The following is a 14,916-nucleotide window of genomic DNA, read 5'->3' as shown; positions in this document are numbered from 1 at the left end:
GAGCGGTTCACGCCGCTCCAGCCTCCCATCCCGGCGCGGACAGTGCGCCGCCGGATCCGCGCATGCGCGGTGGCCTCCCTCAACGCGCCGGCCCCGACGCAACATGGCGCGGGAGTTCAGGGGCCGGCGCGGGAGAAAATAGGCCCGGGGAGCGAGAGGCCGGCCCGCCGATCAGTGGGCCCCGTTCGCGTGCCAGGCCCCATCGGAGGCCCCACCCCCGGGGTCGGACCCCCCCCCCCCCCCCATAGGCTGCCCCGACCCTGCGCGCAGAGTTCCCGCCGGCGCCATCCACACCTGGTCGCAGCCGGCGGGAACTCTTCCTTTTTAGAGCGGCTGCTTGGCCCACCCCGGGCCGAGAATCGGCGGCCTGCGACCGACGCCGCGCCAAACCCGCCGGCGTCAATGGTCCGCGGAGAATCGGTGCCGGTGTCGGGAGGCGTGGCCCGGTTGTGGGGATTCACAGGCCCAGCCCCGGGCTGGGCGAATCCCGCCCCTGAACTTCGCTTGGGAGTCCTGAGCCAGGATTCTCCGCTGGGGTGATTCTCCGTTTTGCTGCCACCCGGGGGTTTCCTGACGGCGTGGGGCTTATTTCTTCACCCCCGCCCCAACTCAATGAATGTTAATGAGTAATTTCAAAATCATAGTTGCTGTTAAATCATCCAAGCCAATCGATGAACACTATTCTGGATATGTCACTGAAGACACTTTCTTAAATTGTCATTGATTCCTGATGTGCCAGTCCCACAGAGTCAACGAGATTGGCAAATATAAACTGAGTAGTTTCCACTCAGCGACAGCAGGGGAGAGACACTTTTTCATGGCTCTTTGACAAAGAGATGACTCGAAACGTTAGCTCTTTTCTCTCCCTACAGATGCTGCCAGACCTGCTGAGATTTTCCAGCATTTTCTCTTTCGCCGTCTCCCACCGATAGCTTTGCAAGCTTGTTTAGTCAGGTCAGTATGTCAATGTGAAAACAGGAACTGCCAGAAGTTGCACACAGCAGCTCAGGCAACACCTATGGGGAAAGGAACAGAGAGTGATTATGTCTATCAGTTTTTAAAAAATCAGTTCATTAGATTCCACAAGAGGATTTCAATTAGAGACCAATGCAGAAAATAAATGCAAGTGTAGAAGGTTAAGAGCGTGATTGAACGGAAACATTTCTAAGTGTGACTTTGGGCACGTTTTCCTCAGTGGCCGCGATGGCGAGATAACGGCCCAAATTTAACAGCACTTCGTGCCGAAAATTAGCCCCCATAAACGTTTCGCCATTTCTGGCTGTCTCACCATCTGATTCGCCAGACTCGCGCCTCAGAGTCTCACTGCTAACAAGAGGGAGCTGTTTTTAAATGCACCCTCACTACTCGCTCTCAGTCAACAGACAAGCTGGGCAGCACACAGGCCTGCTCCTCGCTTTGGAGATGCCAGGCTTCTCAATGCTGTCAATGTGAGAGGGGACATCTTGTTCCCCTGAGGGGGTCGGAGGACCAGCAGCAGGATCACCAATACCACCTGGTGGGCAGTGGCAGTGGCTATCAGTCTGGGCAGTATGAGGATCGCCGTACAAAGTGGGAAGAAGATCGCCGTACAAAGTGGGAGGAAGAAAGTGGGCCTCCACTGAGCTGCAAGGATAAGTTACCACCTCTCTCCCAGCGCCAGTTCTGCCTGCCACCCTTCAAATTCCCAACCCCCACCCCATCCGCCAGCTGACACCTCACATTTTCACAACATCCAATCTTGGTTCTTGCTCCTCAGAACCCACTAGCACACACCAGTACAACCCCTTCATGTCTAGATGTAGTGCCCACACGTGTCACCTGCTATAGACCACGACACCCCGTCGACCCCACTGACCCCCCTCCAACCTCGCCACTCAAGAAAGCACCTCAGAGGAGAGCTCCGAGGATACCATCATCAAGGTGTCACAGCTATGCCCCCCACCTCCATCAGCGCAGACGCACACCTCAGTGGGAAACATTAGTGGACAGGCTTCTAGGGCACAATCTGATACCAGTAAGTGAGCCGGAGCCCCCAGCTTCAGTCCCTCCAGAGGAAGTTCGCCTAGGGCATGCTGCCTCTGCCTCCGAGTATCACCCCTCGTAGGTTCCTCACTGAGAAACTGAGGGTAAGCCTGAGAATTTGTTACCACGTCCAGAAATTTTTGTGGAAAAATGATCTGTCCATCAATGTGTTACTTGTTACTATCAGTGCCATTCGCCATCCAAGTATGCAGACCCTCCCATTAAGCTCAATCTCACCAGAAACAAATCCTGGCACCCACATGTTCCACTGGCACTCAAGGTGTAGTTGAACATCCCACATGTTTAACCCGCAGTGATGCCAGTTACTCGCAGCATTCACCACACCAGCAATAAAAGCATCAGCAATCTGAGAAAGCATTTCTTCAAAAGTGTCATCAGGTTCAATGTCGCACAGCAGGTCTCACAGTGTCATCCATCTTCAAACCGGATTGCCCCCTCGACTCGTACGCCCCCTGAACCCGGTGTTCAAGGTCCAGCTATTTTAGAAACAATTGTCCTCCTTTGCGGCTACAGAAAAGGAGGGAAACAGCAACAGAGGCCTCCAGGTATCTGCAGCAACCAGCAGGAGCAAGCACAACCTGCCGCTGTGACGTGCTCTCACAACTAAGAAGGCCAATTCCTTATTAGCAAAAGCCTTCAGCTGTGAAGCTAAAGGTTTCTCACAGTCAAAGGAGTTAAAGTACCTTCAGCATAGAACCAAGAGCAGAGATTTGTCCTGGATCTGTTTGGTAGGATAAATAGGCAGTAGCTATGTTGCCCCTGTTATGGGTATCCACAATTTTAAAGATGGCTTAAAGGCCTCACAGACAAAAGGCCCCTTGCCCTATCCCCCAGGCCCAGGGATGACTCCAGACTTAGAATGTTTCAGCCCCCAACCAAGCCTAACCCCCTTGAGGGGTTACCTCCCCCCGAGCACTGGGGCAGCAGCTCCAGGGCCCTTGAGCTGCATGCCGGAAAATGGCTACTCACCTCATCACTTCCCCTCAGCAGCCATTGCGCCAGCTTCACATTTTAAAAAGGAGTGCTAAACGATGCCCATGTGATTTCTCGCTGGGGAGTCAATTAATTCCCGGGAGGCCGTTGCATTCGACTTCAATCTCGCTAATGAGATGCAAATTAGGGTTAATGATATGCTCACCATAGTTGGCCGTGATCCGGAACTCGCCACCGGGAACGGGCCAGTTAGATAGCAAACTGACTCATGGCCGGCGGGAATCTCGATTTTGGCCTTTTCCGCTAGCGTGCCCAGATTTGCGAAGGTGCAATGTGGGTGCTGTAAGTCTTTCAGAAGCTGTTTGGAGTAGGCTGGAATAGAACTGATGTATATGTGTGGGGGAGAGCAATGCGCAGCCTTGGAATCTGCTTCTGTGCCAGCTTGCTGAAAGAATTCTTAATTTTTTTCCATCCTGTCCTTTTTGTGATTATTATAAGGTTGCGCGATCTGATTTGCGTTCTGTTAACCAGTGGACTAGTCTCTTTATTTAATCTCTTTATTTAATCTGTTCAGAATCTCGATTTCTATCAGGTAATTTCCTAACTTTTTCTCGTCCCATACGAAGAAAGTTCCCAATGTTTTCTTGGGAAAAACACAGCTGTAACTCCGCACACTTGATAATGTCCTATTGAATCTACCTGCACCTTTCCTTTTGTTTTTATCTTCTCCTTTCAATGGAGGGACCGAACTCAGCGCTCTCCCAAAAATCTCTTTAAGATTTCCAGAAAAGCTAGCTTATTGGATGCAACACCTTTACTGTGTAATACTTGGAGCCCGGTCAGACCATTTACACAGCTGCCCTGTTACAAAAAGTATAGGTGAAGTCGATTTGTTGGCTCATGTCCCTCAAACTGGGTTTTGCAGATTTTCAAGAATTATACTGCAGGTCGACTGTCTGGAACTGTCGGATATAGAAGCTGTGTAAGTTTTTAAACAAATCAATCCGCATGCACGAACTCGTACCAACCCCTCTGGCGTCCACCTAGCCCCCTAGAAAGGTGAGAATTCCTCACCAAGGGGGGGCCGTTGACGCCAGAGTCGTCAGCACGGTTTTCTCGCTGGCGTGGGACTTAGTCCCCAGAAGGGAGAATCCCGCCCTAAGTGTCGATGCCGGGGCAGAATCGGTGAACTTCTATGACAGCAAAATTGGTGCTGTTCCCGGAGCAATTCTTGGAACCAGTAATGGGATATCAGGTTGAAAACAGAACTGAATCTAATTCCCTCCTGATGCCACTGCAGATTCTGGGTGGGATTCTCCGTTGGCCGACGCCGGAATCAGGAAACACGATTGGGTGGAGAATCGCACGTGAGGTGAAAATCATGGCTGGCGCCGGGCGCCTAAGAGAATTCTCCAGTGCCTCGACAGCGGCGCCAATGCATTCTACTCCATGTACAGTAAACGTCATTGGCACGCCATTAGCGGGCCTGACGCGGTATTCTCTGGGACTCCTGCGAAGCTCCGTCTCCGCGGGGGAAATTACCGACGGTGAGTTTTACTTGTGGTTTTAGAAATTGGGAAACAGGCGCCGTTGCTGCTGAGGGAGAGAGAGGGGGTTATGAAATGTGTCCAACATCACTATAGTGAGCTGACAGTTGGGCCGCTGGCCAGGGGCTTCTGCCAGGGCTCGGGGGAGTAGTGGGGGCACGGCCAGCAGGTGGGCAGTGGGGTCGAGTGGGTGGGCACATAACACCATTGCCACAGCCCTGCGGCTGCGCACGCCGCTGACGGCCCACCGTGAACGTAGTGACACTGGTCAGATGGGTCCCCCCAGGCCACTCCCTCCCCCCTCCCCCATATATCCTCTGGCCCGAGCAAACCCATCAACGGGTTGGGCGTGCTCCAGCGAAACCAGCGTCATATTGTTGGATGGAATGAGTGTGTGTGGGGAGTGGATTGCTAATATTCAGCCGCAGCCTGCCAGCTTGTCTGCCTCTCAAGTGCCAATCCCGACCCCGGTGAATCGGACACCAATTTCATTGCAATTGATCTATTTCCACGTGGCGCCGGTGCTAGCCCATTACCGGTTCCAAGAATTGCTCCGGGAATGGCACCAATTTTGCTGTCATAGAAGTTCACCGATTCTGTCCCGGCATCGACACTTAGGGCGGGATTCTCCCTTCTGGGGACTAAGTCCCACGCCAGCGAGAAAACCGGTGCCAACGGCTCTGGCGCCAATGGCCCCCCAAGGTGAGGAATTCTCACCTTTCTAGGGGGCTAGGTGGACGCCAGAGGGGTTGACACAAGTTTGCGCATGCGCAGAACGGCAGGCGTGATCTCGCGCATGCGCGGACCGGCCGGCGTATTTCCATGCATGCGCAGACCGGCCGGTGTATTTCCGTGCATGCGCAGGGGTTATCTTCTCCGCGCCGGCCCCCGGTCTATATGGCGGAGCCCTGCAGGGGCCCGATGCGGAGGAAAAAAGGCCCCCACGGAAACAGCCCGCCCGCAGGATCGGTAGGCCCCGATCGCGGGCCAGGCCACCGTGGGCCCCCCCCCCCCCCCGGGGTCGGATCGTCCCGCGCCCTCCCGAGAAGCGTCCCCACACACTTACCTGCCAGGTCCCGCCGTGCGTGAGGAGAGTAATTCACGCCGGTGGGACTGGCCAAAACTGGACGGCGGCTCGGCCCATTGGGGCCGGAGAATCACCGGGGGGGCCGCTGTCAACAGCCCCCGACCGGCGTGGCGGGAATCCCGCTGCCACCCGAAAAATGGCGCCGGAGAATAGGGAACCGCTGTTGAGGAGGCGGGGCGGGATTCACGTCTCCCCCCGGGGATTCTCCGACCCGGCGGTGGGTCGGAGAATTCCAGCCTTAATCTCTAAAACAGAGAATCCAGCTCCTGCGTCTTGTATGACGAGGAGCTGATTACAGAGTTTTACCCCTGCCTCAGTAAAGTTACTCGAGATAATAATTATTGAATGGCTGGTTGGCACTTTGAAATCCAAACACGACAATGTCACATTTTAAAAACAGTGTATTTTTAAAAAATTAGCCAAGGGCTTCAACATTCCATTTGAACAGTTTAACATTGTCTGAAAATGTTATGAAATATTACGTTATCATCACTGATGGAATTTGTGTAAATGATCAATTTCTCAATTGGTTCTTTGGAACAAAATGTTCCATTTGAGAGCTACAGGTGTTGATTTCTCCCTTTTCAAAAATTACTTTGCTCCTGCAGCACATCAATTTAAACTAGAAAACAATTTGCATGCATGGAACACCATTCACGGATTGAGCAGTGTGTAGGGGAGAGGAATATCCAAAAGGATTGATTGAAGAGGTTAGTTCTAAAGAGACTCTTGAAAGTGGGGACATGTGTGGCAATGTTAGTGGGCAGGGTTATGGTGAGTGAGAGAGAGCCCCTCGTGTGCAAGAGGCCGAGGGTTACTGCAAGGCTTTGAAAGAGTGCATATAGCTAACACTGATTTTACGAACTGCCGTCTAAAGTAGCTTTTTGGGGGAAACAGTCGAACCCTTAAGAGCCCCATCTAGATCCCGAACATAAGATGAAACACTTTGGATGCTAATTCAGGGTTGTGCTCGGCTTACCTCTCCCAGAGCATTCGATACACACTCTTCAACCCTCATTTAGAAAAAATTGGCACTGCCAAATACAAGCACTGGAGAAGAGAAGCCCACATTTAAAACAATGTGGGGAAACATAGGCCGGAGTTTCCAGCCCCCTGCGGTGGGGCTGGCGAACCATTGAATCTCCGTCTACGGCAGAGGACTAGAAGATCCCGCCGCAGTGAAGATCTGGAAAGTTCCGGCCATTGTGTTTGGACAGTCAGCTCCCCTTGGTCTCCCTGAGCCTCTGCTCATGGCACATGATGATCTATCAAATAACGAAAGGCCTCAGTTGAATCTGTCAAGCGAGAGACAGCGGTGGAGGGCCTCTGAATTTCCTAAAGTTAGATTGCAGTTGCCCTCAGAGTAAATTAGACACATTTCAATGAGGTGTGGCAGTTTTCAGTGTCAGCTGCTCAAGGTGAGAATTAATTGCAAGATCCTGGAGACCTTTTAATTCAGATTTTTTTGCAGGGAAGAAGTGATTCTTTTAAATATATTTTAAAAATTTGTCACTCTGCCTGCAAGTATCTGCAATTGCTTTGCACTGATTTTCATAGGTTTGGGCCCACTGACCGATTGTCAGGTACCAGGTATGTGACCCAGGTGCTGCTTCAAAATGTCACTCGAGGGCTAGGATTGCAGCAGGTGATTGACTGCTCTGTTCTGCAAAGGGTTGATGGGACTGAGGTAGCACTTGTGCTTATCAGGTGCTGTTTTGTCTCCTATCCCACACTTGGTGCAGTGCATTTACAGGGCTGCCAAGTGCTGTTCTGAGAAACAGCAACATGTATCCTCTTCACTATTGAAGTCCTCTTCCTCCTGCTGTTCCACCTCTTGCTAGATTGAATCTGCAGGAAGGAGGGAAGAAGCCAAACATGGGTGAGGATTGCCCTTTGTGATTAAGGAGTCAGAGAGAGAGGAAGATGCAAAAGAGCTTCATGGGGATAACCTGGGGTGAGAGTTTTACAGGTGGGCTTCCTGCTCCAGTGCTTGTACTTGACAGACACTGCATGATTGACAGACACTGCATGCCAATCTTTCCTAACTGAGGGCTGAAGAGTGTTTTCCAAGTGGCCTGCGAGAGGTGGGGTAGGAAATGTGAGGGTACGAGGCTGTTAAAGTGGAGAAAGGAGTTTTGGGTTTGTGCACATATGGAACTGCAGTGTGTCGAACTGATAAACTCAGCATCTTGAATTATGTCTGTTGTGTTGGGCGCTCTGGATCCGTGGAACACATACAGGTCACCAACACTTGAAATAGTGCAACACTCTATTTTATTGAGTCATTGATTGTTTAACATACTATCACTGTGGGTTAACACGATATTAGCTTTAACTAAAAACCTTTGCCTTGTCCTAACCAGTCGCTGCACTCAGCACATGGTGAATGTCTGTGCTGCAGGCTGTGAGCTCTGTCCTACTAGGAGGCTGCAGCTCGAATGAGCGGGAACTCTGATGCCCCCTGTCTTTATGGTGCATGTGCTCTAACTGGTAATTGGCTGCAGTGTTGTGTGTGTTGATTGGCCCCACTGTGTGTCCATCAGTGTGTGTGTCTGCACCATGATATACTGGTGTATATTATAACAATGTCGAAGCCAACCTTTTTTTAAAGGAAGCAAGTGTTCCCAAATGTTTTGAGTGGGCAAGGAAAAGAGATACTCTTTGTTATCTTCCTGCCCTGTTGTGGGTGTGAAGCCTAATGAACCCCTGTTCTACAGTCTCCCTCCGGGTGACTTGGACAAGCTCACTAAATATTGATTTACTCTGCCTTTTTTTTTTAAATGAGGAGAGCTAAATATTGAAGGAGGAATATGATTGACTGAAAATGCTTGTTCCTTTCAGATGTTGGCTGAGATCAGAAAATTATATGTGAGGAATTTGTACAAAGTTCAACTCTGTTCTTTATTTGAGGATTGCCCTTTTATGTTATGTCAGTGATCAGAAGCTGCTATTCCTAATAATTCAACTTCCCGTCAATAATTCGCAGGCTATGGGTGATCAACATTCAGTGTCTGTCATTCCACTTTTAAACAATGTCACTTAAACCTGCAGAGAAATTAATTGAGTCACAGACACGGGGAGAACATGCAGACTCCGCACAGAGAGTGACCCAAGCTGGGAATTGAGCCCGGGTCCCTGCCATTGTGAAGCAACAGTGCTAACCACTATGCTACCGTGCCACCTTTCTCTGACTTTATTGGCTACGAAAGCATGTTTCAGGGAGAGGGGATAGTAAACTCCTCCAACTTTCTGCTGCTGTGATTTTGATTGGAAAGTTTTCTTTGGTGCTTGAATATGATTTGAACTTTTCTCATTATTACAAACGGAATCCATTATATGTTGCGTGAGAAAAGGGAAGTTTAATCCGCTGTGTATGAACGTTGCAGCAAAATGCTCTGCTCCAACAGGTCACCAAGATTGTTATTATCTCATCTCAGATGCTGCAAAGGAAAGGAAGATGACATCGAGAGCACAGCAGACATCTACCCCTCTGATGGCAAAGACTGGGCTGACCCTACTGAAGGAATGCTGTGGATTCACCTGCTCCATCATGTAAAAGTCAAAGGCTTAAAAAAAAATCCTGAATGTTATTTTGCAGGAGTCTCTGCATTGGTGTGGATGGGATTATAAACATTTCAGTAAAATATCATACTGCAACAAATGAATTTAAAATGTTTGCTTAAAGCTGCATTCAATTCAAGTGCAGCAATGTAATGTATTTATGGAATTAGCAGTCAGTGACCTAAGAATAGGAGTACGCAATTTAAACCTTGAAGCCTATTCTGCCATTCAATTGGATCATGGCTGATCTGCCCTCCACTCCATTTGCTGCCTTTAATCCATATCCCTCAATACCCATACCTCATAAAAGTCTGCTATTCTCAGTCTTGCAAATTTCAAATGACCCAACATCATTTGGTGGAGGAAATGCCAGATTTTACTGCCTTCTGTGTAAAGCAGCATCTTCTGATGCCCCTCTTAAATGGCTGGGCTGTCATGTTAACATGGCACCCATTTGTCTGGATTTTCCCACTAGAGGAACTAATCCAATCTATCATTTCTCGTTCAAATACTTTGATTAGGTTGCCCCCTTGACCTTCTGAAGTCAGAGGAATAAAAACCAAGCTTACACAATCTGACCTCATATTCTAATCCTTGAAATCTTGGTATCATTCTGGTGAATCTGCTGTGAGGTCCTTTGGTATGTATGCAGCACTCCAGGTAAGGTCACACCACGACTCTCTCCAACATAAGCATAACCCCCTCCACATGTATTCCAAATACTTTGCGATAAAGGCCAGCATTCCATTCACCTTTCTGATTATTTTTCATACCTGTGGATTAGCTTTTAGTGAATTGTGCAACTTGGACCAAATCCTTTTTGCTCCTCTGTAGTTACTAGTCTCTTCCTAACATTAAGTCTATCTGCCAGATTTTTATCCACTCACTCAATTGATTTATGTCCCTTTGTAACTTACTGCTCCCACCTACACAACTTTCTGTGTCTCCTAACACTGTAAACTTGTGAGTACAGCTCTATTCCTTCATTAATGACTTTGTTGTATCTGGTGAAAAGCTGAGGCTCCAGTACACCACTTGTCACATTCCAATAATCAGAGTATATTCCATATATCTTTGCTATTGAACTCCTAGCTCCTAATCAATTCCTAACCCATGTCATTCTCAGAAGAAGGGTGGAGAGGAGTCCCTAGGACAGTGACATGAACGACTGATAGAGGTGGAGGGCCTACAAGTTACCTTTACCTTTCTTGGACTCCAAGCAACTAGCTTTTTAGGCTTTGTATGAATCCTATAAAGAAGTTAATTCTTTAGTATCCTTCTGCCTCGATCATTTTGCCTCATGTTCTGCAGATGCTGCAGTCTCGCTGCATTCCCCATGACCTCCAACCGAGGAAATATAGCATGATTACAGCTGGATCAGAATGGCAGGAAGAAGTCTCACTCTTCTGCTCCCCCACCAACGAGATGAAACCTTTGAGACCTTGGCTTTAACCGATTTATTTACTGTGTTGTGATATTCTTCAGAAAGTGTCAAATGAAGTTCTATATACATTATTCATTAGTTGTGCACACACACACTTACACACACGTGTCTTGTGTTTCACGTGATATTGATCCAACGTTTTTTTCAAATGTCACGCTGCCAGTGTGAGTAAAAGAATTTGGTGTCTCGCCTCTTGTGCTGTCACATTTTTACATGACATGCGCCTCACATGGACATCCTTAACTAACTGCAAAGAGCATTTCATTAAAGCAATAGGTAAACCTAGGGTAAGTAGTGGGAGTAGTGAGTACATATACCTAATAATAATAATCACTTATTGTCACAAGTAGGCTTCAATGAAGTTACAGTGAGAAGCCCCTAGTCGCCACATTCCGCCGCCTGTTTGGGGAGGCCGGTACGGGAATTGAACCCGCGCTGCTGCCTTGTTCTGCATTACAAGCGAGCTGTTTAGCCTACTGTGCTAAACCAGCCCATACCTACGGAGCATCTCCACTTAGTTTTTTTTAAAGATTTACTTACGATTATTTGCATTTCCCTGGCTCTTGTGTGTTTACTTCAGGCAGCATGACCAGAGAAGACTGAATCCTGGACAACAAAGAGATACTCTTGCAAAGTGTCTGCTCAGTATCTATGCTTAGCCATCTCATTTCTATCCAGTATTTTGTATTATTTCCGTGTATCTGCAACAATTGTACTGGCCAATAGGTGCAGTAAGAAAAGAACATTTTGTTAAGGTTTACAACACTAAAAAGTCACCCATAGATTATTGCTCGCCAGGGGCAGCATGGTGGCGCAGTGGTTAGCACTGCTGCCTCTTGCCGCCGAGGACCCGGGTTCAATCCCGTCCAGGGTCTCTGTCCGTGTGGAGTTTACACATTCTCCCCGTGTCTGCGTGAGTCTCACCACCACAACTCAAAGATGTGCAGGGTAGGTGGATTGGCCACGCTAATTGCCCCTTAATTGGGGAAAAATAATTGGGTACTCTAAATTTTATAAAAAAGATTAGTGCTCGCCACTGGTAGAGTTTACCTATAGAATGAATGTCTCCTTTAAGTAAAATCTAACCTCCACTCTATCGGGCATTGCGTTCCAATTCCGAACTATTTGTTGCAACTTGCTAGCATTTTATGGTTTGGTATGTTGTTAAATAATCCTTTCAATGCTGGGCATTAAAGAAAGCGGTTTGGCCCATCAGTCCTGAACGGTTCTTTTGAAGACCATTTCAGTTAGTCCCATTGCTCACATCTCAATAGAATATAGCATAGGTGACCCACAACAAGACAACATAACTAACTCAGAGATGGATGTTGTTAATTCTAAAGTCACAATGTTAAATAGATAACTTGTTTAACCTGATAATTGTACATCAACTTGTATCAGATATTTGACACTTTGCACTCCCTAATTTTTTGTAGCATTGTTCCATATGTATTTGGGTAAATTATGTTAATTCATGTTAAATAAGAGTGCTTCAACCAGGTGGGGAGGGTCAGATTGGTTTCCTCTTTGCCCAAAATGCTGTTTGATTATTGTATTGGTTTGAATTTTAATAATAATAATCTTTATTAGTGTCACAAGCAGGCTTACATTAACACTGCAACGAAGTTACTGTGAAAATCCCCTAGTCGCCACACTCCGGCTCCTGTTCGAGTACACTGAGGGAGAATTCAGAATGTCCAATTCACCTAATTAGAACATTTTTGGGAGTTGTGGGAGGAAACAGGAGCACCCGGAGGAAACACACGCAGCCAGTGGGAAAAGGTGCGGACTCCGCACAGACAGTGACCCAAGCCGGGAATCGAATCCGGGTCCCTGGCACTGTGAAGCAACAGTGCTAACCACTGTGCTACCGTGCCGCCCATAGAAAAAATGATGCAGTATGGACCATTCAGTATGTACTTAATTGTGTGCAGTTTATAAGAGTTAAGTCAGAAATGTATTCTTCAGTTAAACACACAAACGATAGTTCTATTGTACCAAAACCCACCCAAGTAAAAATATTAAAAACATACAAGTACATCCTACTTCCCACTAACATGCATAAACACATACTCAAACCTCAAGCATGCAGAGAGAAAAAAAAACTTTACAGAGTATCAGAGGTTAAGCGTGGCCAAGAAGTGCAGATTTAAAAAAAGAGAAGTCAAAATATTCATTGATTGTATTCTTCATCTGAGGCAGTGGTTAAATTCATGGCTGGTATGTTTCTTTTCTCCTGGAAACACTGTTGTGGAAATCTAATGGCTTTCCGAGTCTCTGCCTGCTGTAGGAAGGTAGACCCACTTTTAACTCAGCGGAACAGGGTTCAACATTTAGGTGGAATAGTGTAGAGAGAGAGAAAGGGTGGAAACCAGCTGCGCTTTCCTGCAGTTAGAATAACACTGCCAAACCCCAAGTTCAGGCATCCACAATAGAAAGTTCTATTGCATGACCTCTCTCCATGTCAGTTTTATATTCTAAAAGGAAGTTGATTAGCTCATGTTTGGCACAATCCCTCTTAGCCATTGTGATGGCTGAGGTGATTATTTTTTAATGTTCCGGAAAATAACACTTGAATGTTCAGTCTTCCATTTGGATGAGATAGGAAGAAAGCTTTGCACATCTCCGGAGAGGTCATTGTCTGTTGGAGCCTTCATAGACCCTACATATCCATGAAATAAATGTAGCTACACAGATGCAAGTTGGCAGCGATCTTAAGTCAGTGCTTTTGTGTTCCAGTGAAACATCCCTTTTTAAAAAGTTTAATATGTGAAACTAGCTGATGAGATATTTAATTAATTCCATACACCACATCTTCATGACAAGGTATAGAATAGATTCATATCACACCGTGCAAAGTTACATATGCTCTGCCAACAGATGTAAACGTTAAAACAACTAATTTCTAATATCGCTCATTTACTACTCACTTGTAAAATCAATAATAAGGGGCGAAATTCTCCGGTATCGGCGCGATGTCTGCCGACCGGCGCCCAAAACGGCGCAAATCAGTCGGGCATCGCGCCGCCCCAAAGGTGCGGAATTCCCCGCATCTTGGGGGGCCGAGCCCCAACCTTAAGGGGCTAGGCCCGCGCCGGACTAATTTCCGCCCCGTCAGCTGGCGGAAAAGGCCTTTGGTGCCCCGCCAGCTGGTGCGGAAATGACATCTCCGGGAGCGTTAGCGGCCGCTCACGGCATCCTCGCGCATGCACTGTGGAGGGAGTCTCTTCCGCCTCCGCCATGGTGGAGACCGTGGCGAAGGCGGAAGGAAAAGAGTGCCCCCACGGCACAGGCCCGCCCACGGATCGGTGGGCCCTGATCGCGGGCCAGGCCACCGTGGGGGCACCCCCCGGGGCCAGATCGCCCCCCACCCCCCCCAGGACCCTGGAGCCCGCCCGCGCCGCCTTGTCCCGCCGGTAAGAGAGGTGGTTTAATCTACGCCGGCGGGACAGGCATTCTAGCAGCGGGACTTCGGCCAGCCGGAGAATTGCTGGGGGGGGGGGGGGGGCGCCAACTGGCACGGCGCGATTCCTGCCCCCGCCGAATATCCGGTGCCGGAGAATTCGGCAACCGGCGGGGGCGGGATTCACGCCAGCCCCCGGCAATTCTCCGACCCGGTGGGGGGTCGGAGAATCTCGCCCCAGGTCTCCATTTAAGTTATTGTGAATAATGCACAGGAAATGTCTCCTTTATTACGAATAGCTATTATGAGGAACAGATGTTTCACTGACTGAGAGGCTACACATTACACTCTTTGGCCTCAGGTTAGTATTGTATGCACCCATACCAGTTAATAGGAAATATCTGCTGATTATCTGTGTAATGCAATTAATGTGAGTATATATTATTAACTGTACTATATTTTAGAGCTTGGTCAAAGCATAATATCAAATGAAATGTGTTACCTTCCATGTATATTTGAAATTAAAGTTTGAGTGTGGCCATTTGAAGACATGCGTTTTGTATGATTCATTCACTGTTCCTAAGATTTCTTTGCGTTCCATATGTCATTGTGTGGTACAGCCAGTGTCAAACTGTCCAAAAGGACATTTTTGTTTCTGTATTTCTAATTATGCAGTCAGTATATTTATTTCAGGATTGACGTACATTCTATCCGTCATTTCCTCCCAGCTGAACTACTGCTTATGCATCTTTTATTATTCATTCATGCCAGCTATCTGCTGTATTATTCGCTGACGTGGAATTCAAGGTGACATTCAGCATAACTGACGCAAAATCAGATTGACATAATTGCATTCCCTTTTTTAAAAAATATATTTTATTGAAAATTTTTGGTCAAC

General features: G+C 47.9%; 1 protein-coding gene across 2 annotated transcripts in view; it reads left to right on the top strand.

The window, feature by feature from the left end:
* The window catches only part of LOC140395443 (bMERB domain-containing protein 1-like), a 166,618-nt gene extending 152,053 nt beyond the window's left edge, over positions 1-14,565 (top strand). For both annotated transcript variants that reach the window (XM_072483203.1, XM_072483202.1), the window contains one exon: positions 9,048-14,565. In XM_072483203.1, coding sequence (XP_072339304.1) covers positions 9,048-9,166 — 119 coding nt within the window. In that variant the 3' untranslated portion in view covers positions 9,167-14,565. The remainder of the gene's footprint in view (positions 1-9,047) is intronic.
* The last annotated feature ends 351 nt before the right edge of the window (positions 14,566-14,916 follow it).

The sequence above is a fragment of the Scyliorhinus torazame genome, chromosome 18 (genome assembly GCF_047496885.1).
Source record: "Scyliorhinus torazame isolate Kashiwa2021f chromosome 18, sScyTor2.1, whole genome shotgun sequence".
Lineage (NCBI taxonomy): Eukaryota > Metazoa > Chordata > Chondrichthyes > Carcharhiniformes > Scyliorhinidae > Scyliorhinus > Scyliorhinus torazame.
The sequence above is the reverse complement of the archived record's forward strand: the minus strand, read 5'-3'. Positions and strand labels throughout refer to the sequence as shown.